The sequence below is a fragment of the Salvia hispanica genome, chromosome 5 (genome assembly GCF_029641045.1).
Source record: "Salvia hispanica isolate PSC_SH4W2 chromosome 5, Shi_PSC_v1, whole genome shotgun sequence".
In the NCBI taxonomy this organism is placed as follows: domain Eukaryota; kingdom Viridiplantae; phylum Streptophyta; class Magnoliopsida; order Lamiales; family Lamiaceae; genus Salvia; species Salvia hispanica.
In genome coordinates this window covers 2,570,919-2,598,110 of record NC_142696.1, presented here as the reverse complement: position 1 = coordinate 2,598,110, position 27,192 = coordinate 2,570,919, and the positions used below count along the sequence as shown (strand labels likewise).

The following is a 27,192-nucleotide window of genomic DNA, read 5'->3' as shown; positions in this document are numbered from 1 at the left end:
TATATTTATGTTTTATAAACTATTTACAACCCCTTCTTTTTTTGGTAATTACCAAGGGTGTCCACCGGCGGGCTCAGTGACTAATCCCCGCGCTGACTTGTAGACATGCACCTCAATGGGTAAGGCAGTTGATTGATTAAGGATGGACGAGTCTCGTACCATTCCTTGGGTCATTTACAATTCCTTCTTTATTCCGCTCAAGTCTCCTTTTAAAAAATAGAAAACAAAAGAAATTGAATACTCTAGAATCAAAGATTAATATCTTTTCTAAAGGAAATTGAATAACTTAAAATAGTATTTTCTAAACTTCCTACATTTTATATTATAATTTTAATTCTTAAAGAAGTACAAATTATAGTCGTTTATTGTATAAATGGATACCTTTATATTCAAGTAAATAAAATAAAATAAAATAGTACTCTTTCTGTCCTAAAAATATAGTCTCATTGTGGATGTCACGGGTTTTAATGAGAAATTGATAAGATAAGAGAGTAAATGAAAAAAATGAATAAAAAAAGAGAGGTGAGGATAAAAAGTGGGTAAAATAAGAGAGGACGGAGAAAAAATGGATAAAATACTATGAAAGGTAAACTTTCCAGTTTTAGAAATCAGACTAGTTTTTGTGAATATCCTAAATGGCAAAATAGAACTACTTTTCGTGGACGGAGGAAATACTATATTGAGATGACAAAGTAGTGAACAAACAATCAAATATTTAAATGGTCTCCCTCTCTCAAATTGTACAAGATCTTTTGATTTCTATGTAAATCTTCCAACTGACTCACTCTCGGATTTAAATTGCTAGTGGCAATTTGATACGAATTTGATTTTTCGTTCACTACTTGTCATCTCAATAATAATATATTATGAAGTTCATTAGAATTTGTATTCCATTCCGAATTAAGTTAAAAATATAAAACAACAATAATGTGATTAGGAAGTTTAGAAAATATCATTGTAAGATAATAATTTTCTTTATTTTTTATGACAGTTGTGATAATACCTGAATCATGAATGCCAGCAACTGTAGTTAAACGATATCATCTATTCATAAAGAAAATGACGTCGTTTGTTTGAAAAACATCATTTTCATTGAATAAATACGAATAAATTCAAAGTTCATGATTTTTTTAGCTGATTTTTAAAATTACATGGCAAACCCTAATTTGATCCAATTGATGTTTTTCACAGTTCACATTAAGTTGAATAATACTACTAATATATAGACATTAGTCCATGCAAAAATGGTCTATCCACAGCGACGACTCATCATTAGCTTTTGTTTTGTTAAGAAAAATTCAGATTATGTAACCTAGAGCCACCTTATAAATACCCACCACAATTTCCTTCCAATCTCAATAAACACAAGAAAAAATTCAAACACACAAAAACAATTACAACATCAAGAAAAGTAAAGGAGAAATGTTGTCGACTTCAATGCTTTTGTTCCTTTGTTTCATAGGTATTGTTCTGCTCGGAGGAGTAAAGCCGAGCCATGGTCTAGTTCGTAACTATACGTTTGAAGTAAGTACTACTAAGAAAACATAATTATATTTTTTAGTAATAGTGATTTAATTTCAAGGTGATCAAACTCTACTTAACTTGTTGCAGCTGACAAACTCTGCACACTCTAGACTTTGCACAAACAAGACCATGCTAACGATAAACGGACAGTTCCCGGGGCCGACTATATATGCTAGAAGGGGAGATTTGGTCAACGTGGTTGTCATTAATAGTGCGGACCATAATATAACCATCCACTGGTAAATAATGGAGTACTTATTTAGTAATTACTATACTTTGTTCATAACATGTTACACCGTTCAATGTTTTGCTAGTATTGATTTTTTTTATATATATTATAGGCATGGAGTGAAAATGCCGAGATATCCATGGTCGGATGGGCCAGAGTTCGTGACACAATGCCCTATTAGCCCTGGCACGAGGTTCAACCAACGGATTGTGTTGTCGGACGAGGAAGGTACATTGTGGTGGCACGCACATAGTGATTGGTCTCGCAATTCTGTTTATGGCGCGCTCATTATTCTGCCCCCGAGGGGAGAGAGTTATCCTTTTCGCAAGCCTTATCATGAAGTTCCCATCTTACTAGGTTTGTATGCGCTCTGTTACGGACTTCGGTGCAAGGAAACTTGATCTGACCTAATTATGAATTTGGAATGCATATTGCAGGAGATTGGTTTAATCGGGATGTACAAGAAATTATGGAGGAGTTCCTTGCTAGTGGAGGCGATCCAGAAGTTTCGGATTCTTTTCTCATCAATGGCCAACCTGGGGACTTGCATCCATGCTCGAAACAAGGTGGATTCCCATTTGCGAATTTCAGTGCAAAGCAACTTGTCCCACATCAACTGTGTTTGTTGATAGACTAAATAAGCTATCTCTAATTAGGGACGGAGCCCGGAATTCCATACAAATAGGGCAAAAATATATATAAAGATATTTTAAGAAGTAGAGAAGGGGCATATATAGAGGATATTTCAAAAAAATTTAAAAATTAATGATCAAAATAGTATAAATAATTTTTTTCAGTAGGGGCAATTGCCCCTTGTGATCCTCATATGGATCCGTCCCTGTCTCTAATCTTTCGGGATGAGTTCTTTTATTTGGTCTACTTTCACACGCCAATATAAAATGTCGGGTGCAGATATATTCAGGTTGAAGGTGGAGAGCGGAAAGACCTACCTCCTGCGCATCGTAAACGCAGTAATGAACAACATCATGTTCTTCAAAATAGCCAACCACAACGTCACCGTGGTCGGCACTGACGCCGCCTACACGAAGCCCCTGACGAGCGACTACATCGCGATATCCCCCGGCCAGACCATCGACCTCCTCCTCGTCGCCAACCAGCCCCCAAGCCACTACTACATGGCCTCAAGAGCCTACGCCACCGGCACGAACTTCGACAGCACCAACACCACTGCCATCCTCGAGTACGCCGGCAACTACACCCCTCCCGCCTCCCCGGCCTTCCCCTCGTTCCCGCCTTTCGACAGCACCGCCGCGTCCCACAACTTCACCACCCAATTAAGAAGCCTAGCAAGCCAGAAATACCCGGTCGACGTCCCCAAGAACGTTACCGACACCCTCTTCTTCACCCTCTCCATGAATCTCCGGCCCTGCGCGAACGATTCCTGCGCAGGGCCGAACTCGGAGAGGCTGCTGGCGAGCGTCAACAACGTGACGCTCCAGCTGCCGAGGACAGACTTTCTTCAAGCTTATTATGGAAACATTAACGGCGTTTACACCACTGATTTCCCAGACAACCCGCCTTTCCCCTTCAACTACACCGGAGATTGGAACTTAACTAGCCCTCTGTTACGGCCGCAGAATGGAACTTCCGTCAACGTTCTCGACTTCAACGCCACCGTGGAGCTCGTGTTCCAAGGCACAAGTTTCGTTGGAGGAATAGGCCACCCCATGCATCTGCACGGATACAGCTTCTACGTAGTCGGGTCCGGGTTCGGGAACTTCAACTGGACCCGGGATCCGCTCAACTACAACCTCGTCGACCCGCCTTTGATGGAGACCATCGCTGTGCCGAGAAATGGATGGACTGCTATTAGGTTTAAGGCTAATAATCCAGGTTTGTGTTCTTACTCCCTTCGTCTTACGAAAGATATCATATTTATGGGATGACACTGGATTTTAGGAGATTTTATTTTATGTGTTGAGCAGAGAGGAATATAATTTTTATTTTAAAAATGAAAATGTGATATTTTAGTGGAATAAATTAAAATGAAAAGTGAGACAGTGTTAATTATTTTTGCTTATGATTTGATTAATTAGTTATGATTAATTATTGATTAGTGATTGATTGAATGAGTGATGTGTTTATAGGGGTGTGGTTCATGCACTGCCATTTCGAGCGACACGTGAGTTGGGGAATGGGGATGGTCTTCATTGTGAAAGACGGGCCGGGGCTCGACGAGAAGATGTTGCCGCCGCCACCGGATATGCCACTCTGCTAATCTTAATGGTGATCTGAAGAGTCGGGATTTATATTATTTATATATATTTTTGTATTTTGGGACGACCTGTAAACAAAGTCGGCGAACTAGTAGTAAATAAGTTGATGTATTGTTGAAAAGGTCTTTTTACTATTGGTCTGTTATGTTATTGATGTTTTTGCTATAATTGTTTGTAATGTTTTGATTATTGCAATGGAATAAAAGTCTTGATTTCTTGTTCATGAGATTATATTTTTGATTGATTTTTTATTTACTAGTACTTGTATGGAGTATATCTTATGGGTGGGAACTTTACTTTTTTTTTTTTGGTATAGTTTGTTGAAATACAGAGGAAAGTAAATGGAGAAAACTAATATAATGTGAGTCATATTTTTTATACTTAGTTCTATAATAAAATGTGAATGAAATTAATTATTTATTGGCTTCTGAGATTCATTACAAAAATTAGCTACGGTAGTTGTAACAAATATTAGCGGAATGACAAAAAAAATTATGACAAATAATAGCGAACGAATAAAGTAAAAAGTAGTAGCATCGAAGTTGTGAAGTGTTTTAATTTTGGAGTGAACTACACTAATAGTCCCTGATCTTGTCTAAAAATGCACCAATGGTCCCTAAAATTTTTTTATATCATTTTTGGTATGATAAGACAAAACTAACCCTAAGTACTACAAGTGTGAATATTTAAAGTTCTGGGGCATTTTGGACCTTTCTTTCCTTTTATTTTTTTTCATTTTTTCTTCCATCACCATTTTCTTTTATAATATTTGATGCTTTATTATTTGATGCTTTATTTAATTATGTTTAATTTATTTTTAAAATTAAATATTATTTTTTATACAAATTAATCTATATATTTGCAAAGAAAATATTATATTTTATAGTAATATTTTTAAATATAATTATTAAAGTGAATTATAGAAAATTCTTCGTGGGATTTATTTTTACTTAAAAATTTTACTAAAATTTTTCAAATTTAAGAAGAAAAAATATTATAGTGAATTATAGTAATTTTTTATTTAAAAAATATTACTTAAATATTTAAATGGTACTGTACTTAAGTGAAAAATAAATATTTTAATTACGTTAATCAAAATATAGTATAGTGAAGAATATTTTTTAAATATAATAACTGAAATTTACTAAAAAATATAATAAAAATGAACTACATAATAAATATTTTAATTACGTTAATTAAAATATAGTATAGCGAACTCTTGCAAGTAACATTTTTTTACTAAAAAATAAATGAGCTATAGTATTTTTTTTCATTATAAAGCTTAATCTATACATTATTCAAGTAATTATTCAAAAAATTTAAGTGAATTAAGTCAAAAGAAAATATTTTTGTTGTAAAAGGTACTTTTATGTATGTCCAAAATAATTACATGATTGAAGAGGTACCAAAATTGTAATTTCCAGGTACCGAAAATACTCTTCATGGCATTTAGGACATTTTTCAAATGCATAAGGGTATAAAAGACCGACAAGTACCAAAAATGTAGTAATTTTTAGGGCCAAATAGGCTATAATAATTGTTTAAGGACCATTGGTGCATTTTTCGATAAGATCAGGAACTATTCGCGTAGTTCACTCTTAATTTTATAAGTACCTAGCCGTAAACGATGGATACTAGGCACTGCCGTATCGACCAGTGCAGTGCTGTAGCTAACGCGTTTAATAAGATATTGTTGCGTTGTAGGAGTAGTATATAGATTTTTATTTCATATATTTATTATATTATCTGGTTAATTTTTTTTTTTTTTTTGGAGTTTCTACTATTTTCGTGGTATTGTAATTTTTCGGTCCAAACACTGTAAATTTTTTAATGGCAAATTAATGGAGTAAGAAATAAAACTAATATATCTATCACTATAAAGAAAGGGAATTTATTGGAGTCGAAGAACTGAAAACCCTCGAAAATCAAATCAATCGCTTCAGCGAAGAGGAAAAATGAGCGAAATCGAGGAATCAGGGAGAGGTTTATGGCATTCCGTGAAGAAGAGTTTTCATCTCGACGATTACTCCAAAATTCTCAATCCCGATAGACCTTTGCCCAATCGGAATAGCGCCGCCGTCCAGCAATTCATCGCTTCCGATCCCGTCCACGGACCTGTGGTATGTTCTGATTCATCTCACAATTAATTATGAGAAATTGAACTCGTTTTGTGGCTTCGTGTTGTGATATGTTTAATTGATTTTGATTGGGGAATTTTACTGGTTGATTTCTATTTACATGTTTTTCCATGTGTTTTCTCGATGTTTTTATCGCTTTATCCAGGAGATTGGTGGTTGTGAAATGCGAATGAGGCAGCTACCATTTCTCAGAAGTGTGTTAGATTAGGTCGAAGTTTGGTTGTGAATGCTATTTGAGCTTATGTGGATTGATTGCTCCTTGTGCTGCTTGCTTGTATTATTTGGGAATTGAAATTTCTCATTTCATGATATCTGGAATTATTTGAATTTTTGGCTGGCATTTAGGCGCTTTATGGATATTGATATTGATATAGCTGCAGTTCTGGATTTTTGCTCCCAAGATTTAGGGTTCCAGGCTTGATAAATGAATTTTTTGAGGGTACTCCGTGGAACAGATCCGGTGGAGAAGGGGGTGGGGCTTGTAGCTCGGAGGATTAAAGAACCATACTTGTGCATCACAAAGCGTATTCGTAAAAAAAAATCGGAGAAGGAAAGAGTTTAGGCATTACACAAACTATCACCTGCATTATAAAAAGCACTTGAAAGATTTATTCGTTTTGATAGTTATTTACTCCACTTGATTGGTCAAAATTATGGGGAGTGCTTTTTAATGTAGTAGTAATTTCTTCTAACTTAAACTAAAAGCCCCAATTCGAATTGTTTATGTACAACAAAAATATCCTAGATGGATAGTTTTAGAATCTCCATTACTAATCCTTTGTGTATCTTGGTCTTACTAACTATCCACTGGTTTTTTAGTCTTTCAATAGGATAATATAGCTAGGCTATCTCTTGATACTGATTTCTTGTCTCTTGTTTACCTCGTGTTGCAGCTCAAGGCTGCAGATGAAGCAGCTAACTTTGCTTATGTAGGTGCTGCAGTTGGAGCAATTACTACTGGTGGAAATGCTTGGAGGTGGTCAAAGAGTCCTCATGGTATGTTCTGGTTTTATGTGTGCCAATGCTCTTTCCCTTCTGCTATTTGTGCTAGATATTTGTTTAGACTTCAGTAAGTATTTTTTTTCCACGATCGGTATGTCACTCAGTGATATTCCTCCACATAACTCTTAACCAACTCTAATATTCTTTACACTATATAAATCCATTTTTTCTTGGTTGATGATTCTGGATGAAATTTGCAATGAGTGGACTTGTCTTTCTCCAAACACATGAATATCTCATAAAACTGATTCGTGTGGCAGGTACCGTACTGTCTTTTGCTTTTGGAGCCGTAGTCGGGTTCACCTTGGGAGCTGAGGCTGCCAACCACTGGTACCAGTTATATCGGCTGGATACAGTGGGAGCACAGGTTAAATTCAATGAGTGGTTGCAGAAGAGAACTTGATGAGATTCTTGAATTTGGCCCCTCTGAATAAGAAGAGATCTCGACTTAATAATGATGTTGTACATCATTCGTCTTCGCATTTAGTACTAGTGTGCTGCTTTCTCATAGATCGAATTGTCTATGGATATTGTTTATCTCGTTTCTTCCTCTGTGTTTTCGAGCTTTTTAATTCAATTTATCGATAAAAGATCGAATTCGGGCTACTTCTTGTTATTGTCATGTGACAGGCTGACAGCTGATCTTAATTAGAAATTTAGAATAATGATTCTGATATTTATGTCAGCATACTCTTGATTTTAGAAAAGAGGCTTTGAATGAGAAACAGATAATAATCACAAAATGTCATTTGTTTGTTTATTTTAATTATTGAAGTGCATCCCCTTTTAGTTTTTGTCCAAGATATTAGTAAATAATGACAGATTATAAAACGAGTGGACAGTGTAATTTACAGTTCATCTTATTTCTCTTTAAATATTGAGGTGCGTTCTCTTTTTCTGGTTGGACAACGTAATTTACAATTCATCTTTATTTTCTTTTCATTTTATTAATTTGTGAACTGTGGATGTTTTGTTTTGCAATAACTTCAACAACACAAAAATCCATTCTTACAGTACTAGAATACGGAGTAAGATTTTAAATAAAAACAGTCACTAATATAGTAGTAGGATTTATCTAATAAAATTACAAAATAGAAAATCTCATAACCAGAGGGAAAGAAAGAAAAATATTAGAAACGAAATAGGGAATATTAGAGGCCAATTTTTGCATCTTGAAAATTAAACTAATCTCAAATCATCCCGACCTCCTTAATCCAGAAAGGTCGAAACACTGTATAATCGTGCTCGTTTCGCTGAAAATCCAGCGCTCGTTCTACTGGAGACCGAACATTTCAGCAAAACGAGCAAGTACAAATGCAGGGCACGCATCTCAGCATAGCATACCCGTTGGCAATGCAGCAGCCCGAATCGCCAATCCAAGTGGTTGGCATTCGGCAATAAATCTCCCTGTCCCAGACCACGTTCATAATCAAAGGCAAAAGCGCGATAAAATTATTCGACACAGCATGCAGAATTCGCGTGTTTCTTACTGCCAGTTGTGTTTCTTTCGGATCAATGTTGTACTAAACATGCATTCCTAGTAACTAAGAGCTAATGTATCATTTACATACTTGGTCGCGAAAAGGGGGATCGCTTCCGTTTATTCCTTTCAAGACGAAGCAAGCTGCAACGTAGTTCACCTGATACCACAACCAAAACCACACAAGATCAGCAGCGGCTTCGTGTTCTTCAAATTTGATAAATCCAGTTGATACTTACCAACAATGTGAAGTTTAGTTCGATGCAGAACCAGCAGCAGCACACGGAGCCTGCGCCTCGGTGGGTGGCTGGCTGGTAGGGACTTGATTCGAGCCGTCACCAATATTTCTCGACAATGTAGTTCTACTGTCTTCGGATACTTCAAGATGACCCATCATGTTAGATACAGTGGCAATACCTTGGCTAGTCTCACGACGAGCTTCAGGTGTAGGCTGCTGTTCGGGAGTTTGGCTGTTGCGAGTGAACAGTTTCTCCTTCCAACCCCTCGTGGTCTTCGTTATCGACTCTTTGTATCTGGAATATATACAGTTAAATCCTTCTGTTTTCGAGTAATTAATATAGCAGAATCTTCCATTATACCTCGTCGACAATATGCTAAAGCGGGGTTTGAGAGTTTCGGAGAAGGAATGGAGATCTGATGGTCCGGCTCGATCTTGACTACCCGGTGGAGACCTACAAGACAGATGAATGACGGGTCATAACCCCTCTATATTTGATCTATTTAGGGATAGAGCAGCTCGGAAAGAGCGATAGAAAGTACCTAGTGCTCGATGGCCGGCTTGCAGCAGTAGGAGAAGCGTTTGAGGCGGATCCAGTGGCCATATGCGCATTAGCTTGAGCAGACAAAATCCGAGGAACGAACTGGTCGGAATCTTCAGCGGTAATAAAAGGAGAGTTGGGGCCAGCTATCATGACCGAAGGAGGAAAGCCGCCTTCTCTTTGAGCAGCAGGTGAGGCAGTGGAAGCATCGTTCGGGTGAGTTGAGAAAACCACGAATTGAGGACGGCCTTGTGCGGAAGACCTGTTCCGCTGACCTTCCCTCCTAGCAAAGTGACGAGCCCTCCCCATAGCTGCGGCAGCAGCCAAGTGCTGTATAATTCGTTCCTCGAGTTCAGATTCACTTGCACTCACCGGCAACTGCAACGGAAGATCTAATGAACGACAAACAAAATGACGAAAGCGGAGAAAGCAATAAGCCAAGGACGACTAACATGTTGTAGCTCGAAGTCCCCTAGAGTTGGATGGTGGAAAATAGTGGCGTTTCTAGGAGGATTCATTCGAATATTTCTCTCGTGCTCCACACCTTCGAGCAACTCCTGGCTGCCAAAGCAGTCGGACAGTAAGAGCCCGGATAGGATAAGATTCAATATCTTGAAATGGAAATACGAATTATATACCTGCTTGGATCCTTCAAACCGATCGACTGCCAGCACATCGGACACTGTGAGCTCCTCTGGCACCTGTAGATTTGTTTCGATTTAATGACTGGTTTTGATTCATGATTTGAATATTATGCTTATATAGCGTTAGGGGAACGGGGGAGGGAAGATTTGTACCATTCAAGAATGCATTGAAGATGAAACTCATGCTTGCAAGTAGTCACCTAAAAGAAAAATATTTGAAACAGTCGTCAATAAGGTCGAGTCCATAACGATCACATAGATAAGATAACACTTGCACATACAGTGGAAGGATCACTGTCACTGAAAGCTTCAAGGCATATACTACATGAATCGTCGCACGCATCTTGAATTCCTCCTTCCACAAAAGCTGCGGCCGAGGTCAGACCTTTCTCGGACACATTTTCCTCTTCCATCCTGTTACGGATGTAGATTGTGATTTAACAGTAAGGCAAACATACATCTATGCACAAAAATCTACAATTGAGAATTTGAATCATCACTCAATCACAAACATACTTAGATATCAAAATGCATGAAAAAATGTACTAGTGATCTTTCATCGGATATCTGGGCTTTTAATCACAGCAATTCCAGAGGGAAACTAAGATGTGGTCAACAAATGTAGTTATACGATGTGACGATTTCAATAATGAAATAAAACAAAGGATTATCATAAAATTCAGTCAAGAAGGGCCAAATTTAGATGACATAAGGGAAAGGGAATCCAAAACAACCAAACTATACAAAAATTCGACAACATTGCGAAATTGAAGAGACTTATTGTGTCTAAAGCTTCGACTTTCGCTAGCTACAAAAAACAGAAAAGGGATTGTCATAAAATTCAGCCAAGAAGAGGGCAAATTTAGATGGCATAAGGGAAAGGGAATCCAAAACAACCAAACAATACAAAAATTCGACAATATTGCGAAATTGAAGAGACTTATCGTGTCTGAAGCTTCGACTTTCGCAATCAATAAACACCTACGCTCGAGCAAAAGACCAATAACTCCTACATACCAAATTTCATGCTACAAGGCACACAAAAAAAACTGCAAAATCTTGAATTCTACTCCACACATAACCCAGTCAAACAATAGCCAACCAAATCCAGAGCATCTTTACACCTAGCCATAAAACCTCCCAATTATCCAAAAATAAAAATCCGTCAACAAATAAAAATTGAATCTTTAACAAATCTTGATTCTCTTCTTCCATGTATAAGTCCCAATCGTTCATAAACACACCAAAAAAACTACACATAAACACAAAAAGGGCTTCTTTTCCCATCCAAAACACTGAATTGAAAACACCCAAAATCAATAAATTTCAGACACAGATGAAAGAGACACCACAGGTTACAAAATCACATCAATTTCACATGAATAACAATCAAAATCAATAAATAAATTGAAAGACTTGGCCTTTTCTGGGTTTATTGTAAATGATAATCCTCAACAAATTGCTCAAACACAGAAGCAGATCAAATCTAACAGTGATTGAAGAAGAAAAATAAGAAGGCAAGAGGAGAAAAGGCCATACCTGAATGAGGGAATTTGGGGAAAGGATTGAGAATGATGGAGAAGAATGAGAGGAAATAATAATTAATTCTTTGGACTTTTCCTTTTTGTTGGTTTCTGGAGAATAATTATTTCATCTCCACCCTTTTTCTTTTTCTTTTTCTTTTTCTTTTTCTTAACTCTTTTACTTTGTTGGAGGTGGTGAACCTGATGACATGACTGAGCCCACTAAAAAACACACTTCACACACTGACACACAGACACATCTTTGGAGGAAATTGAAATTGCTACAGTGATGACACGTGTCCTTGACGCTGTAATTTTTTTACATTTTTTTATTCGTGGAAGAAAAAGAAAAGAAAAAAAGAGATCTTAGTCAGAAGAAGCACTTTAGATTTTTTTTATTAAATGGAAATATGCAGCCCACATTTATTTTGAAACTAACATTTTCTTTTTCCAATTTCTAGAAGGTAATTAAATTTGAATCATTCAAAGTCAAATTGAGAAATTTTTCCACCAAAATACCTAACATAAACAAATAGTGGTGATATTAGTACTCATTCGTTCATTCGTTCATTATAGTTGAGTTATTTTTTTATTTTAAAAAATTCTTTTATAATTAAGTTATTTACTTATATAATACTTAATAATTAATTTATTTTTTCATTCATTTAATTTTCTCCTCTCTATTCACATTTCTACTTTATTTTCTATTTTTTTCTTTTTTTACTTTGTCTATATTTTATTACTACCTAGAATACATACTATACTGAACATTCGTTTTTAAAATTTCATATGAAAAAAAGTACTTCTTTCATATGAAAAAAAGTACTTCAACTATAAAAACCGGAGGAAATATTATTTAGGCTAATTAGTATTGCCATCATTCGTTTATTGAGATTTTATAGACTATAATTATGATTTTGAAACTTGTGAATAGTTGGATAAAATTTTGGAAAATAAGCAGAATATAGATATAGATAGTTGGACAAAATTTGGGAAAATAAGCAGAATATAGTTGTAGATTGCACAATAATTTGAATTTATGATATCTCATTATTAGAGTTGGAATTTTGACATGGCAAAAATTCATATCCACCTAATAGAAGTGTCTAGTGGAATTTGGATTATATTAAATTTGTCTAATGTGTGTTGATTAGAATTGGAAATTGTTTTTCTCCTTGTTTTTGGTCAATAATTGTGGACTGTGATGTGATACATGACTTATATTAGTACTAGTTTACTACTCCTATAATAGTGAATACTGACTTTAAATTTGAAGTATATTATGTTCTGATCAGGATTAGTAAAATGATTGTTTTTAATATCTTAGGTTATAAATATATATAATTGCCCGATGCACGGCAATAGGATTTATTAAATAAAAAATAAAGAAAATTGTAGATAAATTTAGAAGATGTTTAAATTATAAAAGTAAAAATTACTTCATTAATTCTTAAATTTGATTCTATCGGAACAAATTCTCATATTTATTTCATCAATGTAATCGATACCATAAAATAAAACATGTATCATAACATCATTTATCATGAAAAATAAAGTTATAGTAGTACTAGTACTACTAGTACTATTTAGCCAACTTAAAAAAAATATTGTTATAATGAACTATTTTAACTTTAACAAACTATCATATGAGGCAATTTATGCTTTGAAATATGTCACATAAAATTGTACTACTATAAATTCATTGTGTCCACAATCAACATGTGTTGTTATTTAATCGATGACGGGAGTACAATTTTATTGCAAAATTAAAATTCTCATTTTGAATAGTACATAAATAGACATATGTCTCTTTTTGGTGCGACAAATTAATTAGTAAAAAGAGCTTTCCAGTTCAAAAATACAGTCAATAGTCGAATCGATTATTTCCCAATTATTTTTATAAAAAAATAATAAATGAAATCTCTTAGTAAACACGTGAACAATTTTCTATATATGATCCAATCTCCAAAGAGAATTTAACCAGAGGATCCATAATATTTGGACAATGTGTTTGGTTTCTAAATTCAAATTTGTAAACATTTTGTCGCATGCGAAGTACTTTCTCATTACATAGCATTTTATTGTGTAAATTATACTAATATTTCTAGTTTTGTTACATAATTCTTTAAAAGGCAAAATGTAAGAAATTTTTAATTTTGACCCACTCTTTATAGTACTTACTAGAATAAAACACACTCACATACAACAATTTCAAATTTTTCTTGAGATATTATATGGAGTACTTCATATTAAAATTTCATTTTTTGCAAATACTTATATTATTTAATTAGCTCTATTTGAAAATTTGTCTCATGCTATAAAAATGTAAAATTTTGAAATTTTTTAAATTTATGTGGATTGAGTCTAATTTGTGTCTATTTGAATTTTAAATAATATAACGAGCCTATGATAAAATAAGATGATTTTAAGGAATTTGTTTTGTTGTATAAACTGAGTTTAATTTGAAATTCGATTTGAAAAAAGAAAACTTAATGTATTCTTGCTTGGACATCCAGCATCAAATATTTGATTTTTTCTTTGTAAATTGAGTTTAAAAAATTAAAAACTAGTGTATTCTTACTCTTCCAGCAAAAAATATCTGATTCCACTACTTGAAAGTATTGGTTCTTGAAATTAAACATAAATAGTTTTTGATATTTAAGGAAAAATAGATGGTTCCATTTCTGGATATGTACTACACAAGGTGGCATAATATACTTTTTTGCGACAACATTTATTTCAATTTCACTGTTTTGTTGGGTCTATTTCTTTATTCATTTTTCATTATATATTTACTAAAGAAATTCAAATGTGACAGAATATTCACCACTATTAATCCGTAGTTACATTTTTTTTTTATCCAAATATAATATATTATTAAGTCAAATCCATTACGACTACGTTGGGAATAAAAATTGGAATGTAATTCAACCAATACTTGCTATCAGCTATAGAACCCGATGCCCGAACAAGCGTGTGAGCAACTTGATTCGCTGATCGCCTTACAAATCTCATAGAGGATCCAAATACCTCTTTCAAAAGCTGACGACAATCTTCTACCACTGCCCCGAAGATGGATTCATCCTTTTGTACTCATGTCACTGCGAAAACTACCGTTTGGGCATCCATCTCAAGTGGAATTTGAAATGTGACCGAATTCTCTTTCAAATCCAACAACAAATAGACAGATAGCAAACTTAATCTTTATTAATGATTTGTTTTTTCAAGAAATCAAGAGCACAAAACCATTTGTTGTTTACAAGTATGTTTACCCCCAAATTTAAGAAATTGAATTTCCAATTCTTAAACCCTAACTCCACACTTCCAAATTCAAAAAAAAAAATATTTACCAGAAAAAAGTAAAAAAAAAAAAAAGAGAAAAAAAATTGGTAACAGAAATTACTCATTCGTCGCGTCTCTGCGACGCGCTCCTCCAAAACCCAGCGCCGTAGAACCGGTCCCACACCTCATTATCCCAGTCAACGACGTCGTTTTCATTCCCCCGATCCTCCTCCTCTTCCTCCGCCTCGCCGCCGCCGATCGAATCCGATCTCCGCCGCTCGTCCGCCGCCGCCTCCAGCGAATTCCGCCGCTTCTTCTTCCTCAGCAGCATCTTCCGCTTCTTCTTCCGCCACAGCCCCCTCGGGAGGCGGAACACGGCGAGGATCAGGAGGTGCACCATTGCGCAGGGGCAGCAGCAGCACACCGCCGCGCACTCCCCCGCCGTCTCCCCCACCCTGCTCCCCCTCCTTCCGCACTGGCTCGGCGACGCCGTCGCCGTCAGCAGCGGCTGCCGCTTCGCCGATTCCGCCGCCGCGACTCTCGACATTGGCGCCGCCCGATCGCTGCGCACGCGGAGGAATTGACGAATCGGTGGATTCGATTTCGCGATTTTGATGTTGAAATGAAACCTCAAACCACTGAATCACTGATTCAAACTTCTGTTGGCGAGAAACCGAATTTTAGAGAGAGAGAAGAGGAGAGGTTAGAAATATGAATGCGATTTGCCGAAAACGAAGGAAGGAGAGATATTAAGTAGTATTAACGCAGTGCTAATTTTATTAATTACGTATTCAAAATGTATTTAAAATAAAATTCCATTAGTTAATACTTTCTCGGTCCAAGAATAACAATCCCGTTTTTCTATTCTGTTCCGTCCACAAATAAGAGTCTCGGTTCATAACACATTTCGCTAACTCATTCCGATCACATATTATTAAAAACTATTCCTAATATATATAATTGAGATTCACATTCCACTAACTTTCTTTCACTAATTTTTCTTAATATTTCTTAAAATTCGTGCCGAATAGAAATGAGACACCTATTCATGGATGGAGGGAGTGGTAATGATGGTTTTTACATGAAACGTGCAAGCCTAATCGGTGACGATGGATTGAGGGTTGACTAATTAAATTGAATTTGGAAACGTTATTATTACTATTTTAAAATTTAATTGGAAAATTAACAATCACAAAACTAACTTGTACTGATTGTGACATTTATATTATCTAATTTAGGCTATTTGACAAATGAAAGAAGATTAGATTTGGAAACTAAGTGCTAAACACGTCATCAGAAAAAAAATATAAAATTAATATAGTATATATTTTTGTATTCGATTTTGGCATTTTTATATGCTTATCAAACCTAACTTTTGTATTTTCGTCTTGTTTTATTTGTATTTAGTACAAAAATGGACAATAGCAACATCCGAGTTATAATAATCTTTATTGCATGATTGATTTTTTACATTGCCTCACTACAGTTACATATGTATGGATAGGTATCATTTTATTAATGAATGACGGATCTATAATCTGGGATCGATAGATTCCACTATTAGCTCATGAATGAGAGAAAAGTCCATTCAATTCAGCTTTTAGAATTGACGTCGATTTCAATGTGTGTCAGCTTTGCTCTGTTGCCAATGATATCTGTTGAACCGAGGTCTCTGTTTGTTGACATCAACAACGACCATTTTCATTGTATTTAACTTCATGAATTCTGTTTTTTAGATACGTCATTGATTATAACAAGTAAGTATACCAAAAAAAAATATAGACGTTTACATATATGGTCCAACTATGGTGCAAGCACCAACTTAGTACCTAACACCCACCATCGATTAGTCAATCAACCTATTTCGATGTAATCATAGTCTACACTGAATATCAATTTTGATTGTTACAAAACGTTGGGGGAAGGGGTTAAATTAGGAACATATGATCTTGGAAGCATTTTATACTCATGCTCTTGCTCTTTCTTTCGCTATCTCTCATTCAAATACGAAACTAAGTTTCGTAACCTTTCTCACTCTCTCTTACTCATAGTGATGTTCTATAATAAAACTCTAGGCTTGACTTTTGTTGTGGAGACAACGAGAACAAAGGTTAGAATTTGTAGCCCTAAGTCGACAGATATTCACCGGCTAAAAATCTCAATTATACACCAAATATTTTTTCTCTTATGGAAACACACTTTAACGACTTCTAAAAAGAATGGAAATCATGTTTTATCAGGTGAATCTTCAACTGGGCTCTTGCAAAAATCTAGAACATGTGTTCCCAAATCTATACTCCCTCCGTCCCCGATTAAGAGTCACACTTTGACCGCGCACGAGTTTTAAGAAATGCAAAGAAAAGTTGGTTGAAAAAGTTAGTGGAATATGAGACCCATTTTTTTATATTGGTTTTATAATAAAATGTGAGTGAATTGAGTTAGTGGAATGTGTGACCTACTTACTATTTGTGGTAAAAGTGAAGTGTGACTCTTAATTGGAGACATACCGAAATGGAAAAGTGTGACTCTTAATCGGAGACGGAGGGAGTACTTTTTGTTGATACAGTTATATAATTGTATTGACATTTTTGTATATCATGTGTCATTGAAAGTGTAAACAATGTCCGAATGATTTCAGATATGATGAGATTATTCGTTGAGAGATTTTAGAAATTAATTAACTATGACAAAAATATTGTATGTGTGAGAAATTTTAGAAGGATAAATAACTTCCGAAATATTTTTAAAAATGTGGTGGCTAAATAGCTAATAGATCATTTTAGATTAAGTCAATTAATTTAAAAATCCTGTTAATATTACTGCACTTAGCGAGTTAGCATAATTTGTTATGGACCATGACAAATTAAATCACCATTCCGTTCCATTTCCTTGATGTTCTCCTGTTGGGCCGTACGGCCTTTCAAAAATTCGACCCGGATCCATTAGGCCTTTCATTATAGAGTATGTATCTAATGTTTATACTTTATAATTTATAGTAAAAAATAAATAAAATTTTAAATTATAAATATCTCAAAATAATAAAATAAGATACTTAGTATTTTGTAAACGGAGAAATACTAAATATACTCCTCAATCAAGTTCCCACCACCAATAAAAAAGCAGAAAAAAAGAACTCAGTCGAATTATTTAAATAAATTTATGAAATAGGTGCTTGTAGTTTAGAATGTTAGTATTAGAGCGTCCATATAGGCTAGCCATAGGTTAGCCGCTAGCCTATAACTCTCTCTGCCGCATCATCAGCACTAAAATTCCTCCTGCCATATCATCAGGACAAGCAATAGGCTAGCCACAACAATCAAAATTAAAAAACAACTAAATTTACGGAATTAAACACAAAATAGGGAATTAAATTTACGACACATATACGGAAAAATTCATTAATTTCATTAAAATTAAAAAAAGTACATTAATAAAAAAAATTACATAATAAAAAAATACATAAAACAAAAAAACTATCACCGTGCAGTCCTCCGCGCCCACAACTCTTCAATTAAATCATTTTGGAGTTGAATATGAGAATCCACTTAGCGCATGTCGGCATGTGCCTGGAGGCGGCCGATTTCATCGTGAGGTACCGGCGGCTGCAAGACCCTCTGTAACAGCCGCTCTGCCTCGCGGGTCGTATAGGCCTCTAACACTTCCAACACTTGCCGTTCGAACTCCTCCTCGGCATCCCTACCACCACTACCACCCGCGTTACTCATTTCGCGTTATTGCTCTTGTACATAAATTAAGAGAGAGAGAAAGCTTGTTAAAACAAGCGGTGCAAATGAAAATGACGTTCAAATCGTGGATATATAGTGTTTCAGAAAAAAAAAAAAATATTACGCTGGCCGATCCTCGTTGATCGTCAGTCTACAATGGCGGCGAGCGCTTCGGCCAGTGCCCGGGAATCGGCGAGCACTCGCCGATTCTCTAGCCGATTCCACGCTCGCCGCTTGCAATGGTTCGGTATGCGGACCAGCCAGCACCGGGAATCGACTAGTCGGTCGATTGCCGACAATTGTGGATGCTCTTAAGTCTGTCAAAATAACTAGGGCATTAATATGATTCGACACTCTTTAAATATAAAAGATGAAACATGAATTTAGCCACACTCCATTAATTACTTCCTATTCTCATCTCTTGACGTGTATCATGCTTGCTCAGATCCAACAAAACAAATAAATAAACAAGTAAAAGAAAGTAAATAAGGAAAAAGGGAATTAATGAAGCTAACCGTAATATTCATATTTTAGTCAAATAAAACCCATGAAAAATTATCCTCAAATATGTATATTAATGAGAAAGAAAAAAGCGCAATTGTGTGGATGAAGAAGAATTTAATGAAAAGAGATTCAAACCTTTAACAAATTTCAATTCAAGAAACTTATTAGTACTGGTTAAAAAATTAGTCAAGTTGACGACATTTACTCAAATTCAGTTTTTTCCAACAAATTTTTAAAATTAGCCATAAAAATAATAAAATTTATGTGGACACTAGTTTCTTAACTTTTTCAACCCACTTTTCTCCACATTTTTTAAAATTTATGCTGAGTCAAACTTAGATAATATTTCATCGGTGGATGAAATATACTTTTCCGATTATCATATTAAATACCATTCCAATACAAAATTATATTGTGAGATAATTATAAACAATCTTAATTTTATGTGTCCCTAACTCCTCTCGACAATTGTGGGTAAAATTTAACCAAATTATTTCCGGCAAATTAACAAATTAATATATACCATTTCTCTTTCTTTCATCATTTTATTTGTCACACACAAAATACCATTTCACAAATTTCAAAAATCTCCCGTTTCAATTGCCTTTCGCCCACCATTTTTTCCCTCTTTTTGGTTTCTACGAATTCACTCAATCCTCAAGCTCAACTCTGCAGATTTTCAGCAAATTCGGAAACCCTAACCCTCTCCTTTTATGGAATCTCTTCATCTGTATCCTCGCCGCCCTTCTCCCGGACTCACCCGCTCATGAGCATACACAGAGAGGCCTAATTTGATGTAAGAGTTAATGTATCATGAATTAATCTTCAAAGCATCTCTGGAGAAACCGGATGATCCACCTAAGCATCCAAAATTCTATCGTCTCATTTTTCTTAATTTATTTTGTTTTTTTGTAATTTTATTTTCCCAAATTTGGCTGCTTTCAGTTACTTAGCAGCTTCAGTGAGGTTAATCTCACTTCAATTGACTAAAATTGATTGAGAATTTACTTGAATTTTTCAATAGACGAGCAATGTCGGACGAATTGATCTTGCATTTATCCAATTCCTCGAACCAATCGGGTCAGTCCTCTAAGATCGCGAAGCTTGAAGCGAGATTGGTGGGCAAGGCTTCGTCTGCAGCTGCCTCACAGCCGCAACAAGTCCAGACGCAGCTGAATTCGTGGACTGTGTCTGCCAAGTTTGGAGGTGCTGCGGATGGTTTGGGGGAGTCTTTAGTTGATAGCGATGATTCGGACGATGATGTGAGTATTTGGATTCTACTGCTATGAATTCTGCAACTAGATACATTCTGTGGTGCAGAGAAAATCTAAATTTCACCAAGTTTTTTGTTCTTGCATGTTTATGTTAAGAATGTGTGACTATTGATGCTCAATGTGCGTGGATTGCTGATTCGATGTTTATTGTTTTTTGCATTGTTAATGGCAAGATCAGGAAATATGGTGTGATGCTGAGTGCCGAGGATATGAACTTTCTGTATGTGCTTGAAGTGCTTCTATAGCTGTATAATCCAAATATTTGGATTGATTATTGACTTAATACAAATTACACATCCATACATATTTTCATAGCATACATATAGTCCGGAAAGACAAAGTAAATTGTAGATAAACTGGCACTTCAAAGCTGTTTCAATGTTCCAAACCATTAACTACCATGGTGACAATGATTATATAATGCTAATAATTTGTAACTGCTCAACCCAGAAGTGCAGTGGATATGGCATACACATGCCTATATCTGTTAGCTACTTCAAAGCATATACTGAAATAATAGCAAAACATGTCATATATGCGAAGCACTTTCTGAACACTTGTGTGGTATTTACTTCAAAAACACCAAAAGTTTATTGATTAGAAACTTGTTCTTTTGGAAAAATACATTTATCCATAGATTACCAATTGATATATGCATATAGAAAGTTAAAAACCATCCCAAGGAGAAACATGAGTTGCAATAACATGTAGTATCCATATCTTGACATACTATGCACCACACTACCTACTGGGCCGCACTGCAAACCAAAAGTATAATTCAAGTCATACTACCAGGGAAGCTTATAATACACACGCACGGTGTATAATTTACATAGCTTCATCTTTCTTCACATTCTGCTTTAGCTAGTGGAATACTCAACCAAATGTTGTTACATCTTCCTTGAACAATGTTTAGAATTGATAAAACAGCCGGCATTTATCTCGAATTTCCTTCTCTATGCGCAATAAATATAGGATTGACAGTTAAGGAAATTTTAGCCTTTTGTGAAAACTTAACCTAAGATTCTTGTTTTGACATGCTCGACTCATCATGGGTTTTAAATTGGGCCAAAATGAAAGCTGGTTAGATGCGACCTATGCACTAATCCCGTTTGACGAACGTGCCTCTTCTGAAAACCATTGCAGATTCTTAGAATTTTCTCTTCTGGGTTTTTTTGTTTTTTGGTTTGCCCTAGAATCCCTGCCTTGTGGTTTGCTACCTCTACTATCTACATCTTGATTTTGTCATGTATGCATTTAATCTTTTCTGTCTCAGTTTGACCTGTGCGTATCATGTGGCAGAGCGGAGGAGCCTATCTCATACAAGCAAATACTCAAAAGCGGCGGAAGGTTGATGAAGTATGTAGCCCTATTTCTGTTGAACAAGCTGAGGTGACATACAATTTATTGTTCTAGTTGATGCAACATGATTTGCTTAATTATTTCGTTCCTTATATTCCTAACTCCATATTCCCTTTTTTGTTCCCTGAATTATAAGTTGTTTGAAACTTCCTAATAACACTATTTTTATTGTTTGTTTGTCTCTTTTAGGACAGTAATTTTTCTGGAAGTACCCAACCGGCAGCAGCTGATGCTCGGGACAAGAACACAGAGCCAGTTGACAACAACAAGCTAGGTGGTGATGTAAGTAAAAGAAAACAAAGCCGTGGTCGGGCTAATACTTCTTCTGGTAGGGGGCGGGGTTCTCGTGTTAGTGATCAGGCAAGAAATCAGAGTATTTCTCCGGCAAATGGACAGGTCGAGAACTCCCCTTGTAAGGTGTGTCTATTATGTTAGTTGCTTCTGTCATCACATGACAGTAATATGATTTCATTACTGTTATTGTCTAATTAAATTAATATCTTTGTTGGTTTTCGGTATGCAGGATGGTCTCGTTAAAGAACAGCTCGGGCATGACTCCTCAAGAGAGGTTTTAAATTGTGTTTAGAACTTTACGCTGTCAAAATTGTAAAACCAATGTCATTAGTTGAACCTAAGAGTTCTTGGTATCACTAACATAACTTCCTTAGATATTTATTTTTAGCATTGGTTTCAAAATTCCAGGATGAAGGAACTTCACTACGCGCAAAGGTTTCAGCAATGGAGGAAGAACTGAAAAAATCACGTGAAGAGGTTTCTGATTCCCGGAATAAATGTGAACGACTTGAAAAGGTTGTTGGAGGTTTCTCTTTTTTATTCGTACTTGAGTCGAAATTATGATAGTTATACTCGTTAAGTGAAATTTTGTCCTTGAAAGTAGAATCCCATCTTATGTTCTTTACATTCATGTTTTTTCCTTACTCGAACAGGAGCTTAAGGATATCAGAGATTATGAACAACAGATGAAACCAAAGGTATGCCTTCTCTAACCTGCACAGATTTGGCTTGTGATTCTCATAATTATTGTATATTCTGTCTTGTTTAACTCTAAGGCAGTCTCCATTTATGTTTAAATTGGGTAAAGTCAGAGATTGAATTTCACTGAATAACATATTAATGTGTAAGGCCTGATTGTGATTCTGATTTGCCTGACATGTGGATTTAGCTCCTCAAAGATGTTGGATCAATGTTCTGGGAATTTAGTTATTCTCTTTTGTTCTTTTCTATGCAGAGAATGAAAGTAATGTCTGATTTATTGGTGTCTGTATCAAAAGCTGAAAGACAAGAGGCAAGGATGAGAGTACGCCAGGATTCCCTCCGACTTGGCAACATTGGAGTGGTCAGGTATTTGGAAATAGATCCGGGGTTTTCAGAGGGTTATAATGGACTACCTAGAGACTATAGATATTTGCTTTCAGTTGTAAAATCTTAATTATTTTAATGCCTGAAATGAATTATGGAGATCTACAGAAATCTATCTAGATTCAGGAAAAGCTCTTGATTGATTTTGATTTTCTTATTTGTACTTAATATTGCCAAAAAAAGAATTACTACTACTATTTTCTGATTTGTTTTTTAACGAAAACATATGAATCACCCCAGTATTATTTAACAAGCTGGTTAATAAATTCATATGATGCTCTGTGCCCTTAGAGTTTCTTCTTTTTGTTTATCATCTTTAACTGGTAAGCTGTGTCATCTAATTATTTATTTCCACTCTTTTCCTTTTCAATGAACTTAATAGAGCTGGGACGATCATATCTGAAGCGTGGGAGGATGGACAAGCCATGAAAGATATCAATGCCCAACTTGTATGCTCTTCCATGCTTTAACTAATTTGTTGAATAGTTACTGTTTCTTAGCTGTGTAAATTTTACTAGCTTGAACATATAAAACCTCACTTCCCGTCATATGCTGTATGATTCTTGGATGTCATATGAGCTCATCACGTCCAAAAGTTCTTATGGTTTAATTTGCAAGTCCTCAAATGCCTCCTCTTAGGGAGTGTTTGATTCATCCAACGGTGTTTCCAGTGAATTTTTTGGCTCCACTTGCAGAAAATAATTTTCTCACCCATCCTGTAAATATTTTTGCTTTGTTTAATTGGGCTTTTATTGCAGAGGAGTTTGTTGGAAATGAAGGAGGGAATTGAAAGACAGAGAAAATCTCTGAAGAAACGACCATCCGGTAAATATATTCATCAAATCTTGTGCTGCTCAGATTCTGAGGTGATCTTTATAGATATGCTCTGCTAAAAGGATTTCAAAAGACAGCAAAAGTTGATATGGTAAAGATGGTAATGATATTGAATTTAGGTTGGAAGAAGGATCTACTTTTTCCTATTTTGATGGCAGTTAGAAAAAATCTTGTTAGTGGTCTAGTCTGCTAAATTGTATTTTGAAGGTGAGAAGCACCCTGCTTCCACAATATGTTGTTGGTCTTAGGCAAGGAACTTCAAACATTCTTTTTGCCTGTTTTATCCTCTATAAACATCCTAAACCCTACTTATGCCTTCATGGAGCAAATTTTGCATTTGTTCTTTTAGTGCTAGAAGGATGTTATATTACCGGAAGTGAACAAGTACTATTTGTAATTAATCTGCTGTTAACTTCTGCCTATGCATCATATATATATACGACACAGCAGCTTTTTTATTTTGTTTTTCGTCTTTTTGTCTCAAAGTTTTCTTTGATTCTTTTCCCTAGCATAATGGAAACTGTTTTATGTTGTTTCGTCCAGACAAGGGTGAGGTAGCTGATGCAGATGGCGGGAATCAGGAAGAAGATGTTCTCATGCAGGATGAAATTTTTAAGTCTCGCCTAGCCAGCATCAAACGGGTAAGCATGTTTCCTTTTCTAGTTCTTCCCTTTGTTTTCTTATTAATTTCATAATTTGCACCCACACTGTCTTTAGGAGGAGGAAGCTGTATTGCGTGAAAGAGACCGCCATGAATTGGAGAAGGGAAGATTAATACGTGAAATGAAACGTATAAGGGATGAGGATGGCTCTCGTTTCAACAATTTTCAGATATTGAATCACCGCTATGCTCTGTTAAACCTTTTGGGCAAAGGAGGATTTAGTGAAGTTTATAAGGTCAGGGCTATCTTTGTATGCTTGATATCTTGTCGAACTTCCAAACTCCCAGTACATACAAATTCACAATGTAAAACTATAAACTTATATTTCGCTCTTTAAGAAGATAACAATCTGATACTGTTCAGTAAATTATGTTGCAGGCTTTTGACTTGGTGGAACATAGATATGTTGCCTGTAAGCTACATGGTTTGAATGCTCAGTGGAGTGAAGAGAAGAAGCAAAGCTATATACGGCATGCAATCAGGGAATATAATATTCACAAAACTTTGGTCCACCGTCACATAGTTCGGCTTTGGGACATCTTTGAGATTGATCACAACACATTCTGCACTGTCTTGGAGTATTGCAGTGGTATGACTAATTATATTCCAGACATCAATTGAACATCTTTTCCTGGAGGGGGGAATTGGGGGATGATTATAGAAGGGATTAGCCTAAGATATGCGTATTATGCATTACTCGTTCAACACCTTTGTTATGATTTGCACTTTATATAAGTACAAGCCTTAAAAGTGATGGTAACTTTTAGTTTTCTCTCTCTTTCCAGGCAAGGATCTCGATGCTGTTCTTAAAGCAACACCTATACTCCCAGAAAGAGAAGCTAGAATTATTGTAGTCCAGATCTTTCAGGGCCTTGTTTACCTGAATAAAAGATCACAGAAGATTATTCATTACGATTTGAAACCTGGAAACGTTCTATTTGATGAATTTGGCGTTGCCAAAGTCACAGATTTCGGTCTTAGCAAGATTGTGGAGGACAATGTTGGATCCCAAGGCATGGAACTTACATCCCAGGGCGCTGGTACGTATTGGTGAGTCTGAATTAAACGCATACAATTTCAGCATTTTCATTTCGGCTTCAGGTGCCATAGTCAATTGATGTAGCCGAATATCTTGATTACTTCATTCTCTATCTGTAGTTTCTACATAGTATTTATTTTTCTCTTTTGCACAATTTCCTTTTCTGAAAAAAATATCTCGCACTGATAATTCCAGGTATCTGCCTCCTGAATGTTTTGAGCTAAACAGGATACCTCTCATATCCTCGAAGGTCAGAAATTTGAGACGGCTTTTTCTACTTGTAACTTTCGTATAAAACCAATCATGCAAATGAGTTTATCGTACAGGTTGATGTTTGGTCTCTGGGCGTCTTATTGTACCAAATGCTGTTTGGCAGACGGCCTTTTGGGCACGACCAAAGTCAAGAGAGAATTCTTCGTGAAGATACAATTATCAAAGCCCGTAAAGTTGAGTTCCCTTCAAGACCATCTGTATCTAATGAGGCAAAGGTAAATCTTGCATGTCTGAGCTCAATGTTGCACGCGTCGAATCTCTTCCTTTTGTCCTTCTTATATACTATTGCTCTAATGAAATTGCACAAGAAACACACATATGAGAGAATCTAAACGTGTTCTTGATTCTCGGTGACTTGAAACATCACATTTGTTGCTGCTGCAGGATTTTGTTCGCCGTTGCCTAACATACAATCAAGCTGAGCGACCTGATGTTTTAGCTATTGCTCAAGATCCATACGTGATCTATACGAAGAAATGACGATTGCTCGGTTCAGAGCTACGCTGCAGATGAAAGGATGTGTCTGTGGGAAGAAGTCATTTACTTTTTGAGGAGATGAAAACTTGGAAACTTTGTACATTGGGAAAAATGCTGTGTTAGCTTCCATTTTTTTGTTTTTTTTTTTCATTTTTTTTTGTGCTTATGTGGGGTTGTACCCTTCTGCTTTGTTCCTTCGACTTTCATGGAGATCATTTCTTACCTTAATTATATGTGATGGAACCAAAAGTTATTTGCATGAATGAAAATTATGATAGAAAAGAAATATAAGATTAAAGATGTATTATTGACATGTTTCTCTCTATTTTTATTTTTGAGATACCTGTAATGCACGGACTATATATACAGAGCGGGGTCATATTCTAATGCTTATAGCACCCTAATCTAAAATCAAGACCAAATTTTCACCCTTAGATTTTAAAATGAGTGGATGAGATTAAATCTTACGAATCTCAATAAATAGTAGACAAAATATCAACAAAAGGGTAATATCACCATTATGTCATCATATGATAATTTTCATGAATGTTTTTTTATATCAACAGTGTATTACAAATATCAACAATATGACATAAGAATATCAACACTAGTACAAGAAAATATCAGCACATATTTATTGAGATTTTTACATGGTTTTATTGAGATTTTTTAATGTATTTGTTGATAATTTACGAAAACTAAAATAAAAAATATCAAATTTCATCATCCGAACGTCGTCGGAACATATGCAATTGAGATCTCGTTGGAATCCTTATAAAATTATCTTTAATTTGATATATTTTTTGCGAAAAAATAATTTAAAT

At 35.5% G+C, this 27,192-nt stretch overlaps 5 protein-coding genes across 12 annotated transcripts; 3 read left to right on the top strand and 2 right to left on the bottom strand.

The window, feature by feature from the left end:
- Positions 1 to 1,395: 1,395 nt before the first annotated feature.
- Positions 1,396 to 4,211, top strand: LOC125191188 (laccase-14-like). The gene is made up of 6 exons (XM_048088687.2): positions 1,396 to 1,524; positions 1,612 to 1,763; positions 1,866 to 2,110; positions 2,191 to 2,319; positions 2,666 to 3,607; positions 3,862 to 4,211. The coding sequence occupies exons 1-6, from the start codon at positions 1,423 to 1,425 to the stop codon at positions 3,990 to 3,992; spliced, it is 1,701 nt and encodes a 566-aa protein (XP_047944644.1). The 5' UTR covers positions 1,396 to 1,422; the 3' UTR covers positions 3,993 to 4,211.
- Positions 4,212 to 5,879: 1,668 nt separating this feature from the next.
- On the top strand, positions 5,880 to 7,806 carry LOC125187356 (succinate dehydrogenase subunit 6, mitochondrial-like). Its single transcript, XM_048083939.2, has 3 exons — positions 5,880 to 6,110; positions 7,022 to 7,124; positions 7,391 to 7,806. The coding sequence occupies exons 1-3, from the start codon at positions 5,946 to 5,948 to the stop codon at positions 7,531 to 7,533; spliced, it is 411 nt and encodes a 136-aa protein (XP_047939896.1). The 5' UTR covers positions 5,880 to 5,945; the 3' UTR covers positions 7,534 to 7,806.
- Positions 7,807 to 8,244: 438 nt separating this feature from the next.
- Positions 8,245 to 11,726, bottom strand: RHF2A (RING-H2 group F2A). 4 transcript variants are annotated; one of them, XM_089058704.1, is made up of 8 exons: positions 11,573 to 11,726; positions 10,315 to 10,447; positions 10,187 to 10,233; positions 10,028 to 10,090; positions 9,842 to 9,950; positions 9,391 to 9,767; positions 8,850 to 9,302; positions 8,245 to 8,770 (listed from the first exon to the last, which is right to left on the bottom strand). In XM_089058704.1, exons 2-7 carry the CDS (start codon positions 10,444 to 10,446, stop codon positions 8,864 to 8,866), a joined length of 1,167 nt encoding a protein of 388 aa, XP_088914830.1. In that variant the 5' UTR covers position 10,447; positions 11,573 to 11,726; the 3' UTR covers positions 8,245 to 8,770; positions 8,850 to 8,863. The 4 variants fall into 4 exon arrangements, with proteins under 4 accessions (XP_088914830.1, XP_088914831.1, XP_047939895.1 ...); XM_089058705.1 differs by lacking the exon at positions 11,573 to 11,726 and adding an exon at positions 10,550 to 11,545; XM_048083938.2 differs by lacking the exon at positions 11,573 to 11,726 and having other exon boundaries at positions 8,850 to 9,143; positions 9,210 to 9,302; positions 10,315 to 11,542.
- A 3,233-nt stretch (positions 11,727 to 14,959) lies between these two features.
- LOC125190033 (uncharacterized) lies at positions 14,960 to 15,385 on the bottom strand. Its single transcript, XM_048087234.1, has one exon. The coding sequence runs from the start codon at positions 15,383 to 15,385 to the stop codon at positions 14,960 to 14,962; it is 426 nt and encodes a 141-aa protein (XP_047943191.1).
- Positions 15,386 to 19,621: 4,236 nt separating this feature from the next.
- LOC125191035 (serine/threonine-protein kinase TOUSLED-like) lies at positions 19,622 to 26,681 on the top strand. Of its 5 annotated transcripts, none has more exons than XM_089059680.1 (18): positions 19,622 to 19,863; positions 20,092 to 20,329; positions 20,520 to 20,561; positions 21,644 to 21,700; positions 21,893 to 22,120; positions 22,227 to 22,271; positions 22,406 to 22,513; positions 22,651 to 22,695; positions 22,953 to 23,065; positions 23,466 to 23,532; positions 23,842 to 23,908; positions 24,461 to 24,558; positions 24,635 to 24,814; positions 24,958 to 25,168; positions 25,365 to 25,629; positions 25,814 to 25,868; positions 25,945 to 26,106; positions 26,276 to 26,681. In XM_089059680.1, exons 2-18 carry the CDS (start codon positions 20,099 to 20,101, stop codon positions 26,369 to 26,371), a joined length of 2,070 nt encoding a protein of 689 aa, XP_088915806.1. In that variant the 5' UTR covers positions 19,622 to 19,863; positions 20,092 to 20,098; the 3' UTR covers positions 26,372 to 26,681. The 5 variants fall into 5 exon arrangements, with proteins under 5 accessions (XP_088915806.1, XP_088915805.1, XP_088915807.1 ...); XM_089059679.1 differs by having other exon boundaries at positions 21,644 to 21,733; XM_089059681.1 differs by lacking the exon at positions 20,520 to 20,561.
- The last annotated feature ends 511 nt before the right edge of the window (positions 26,682 to 27,192 follow it).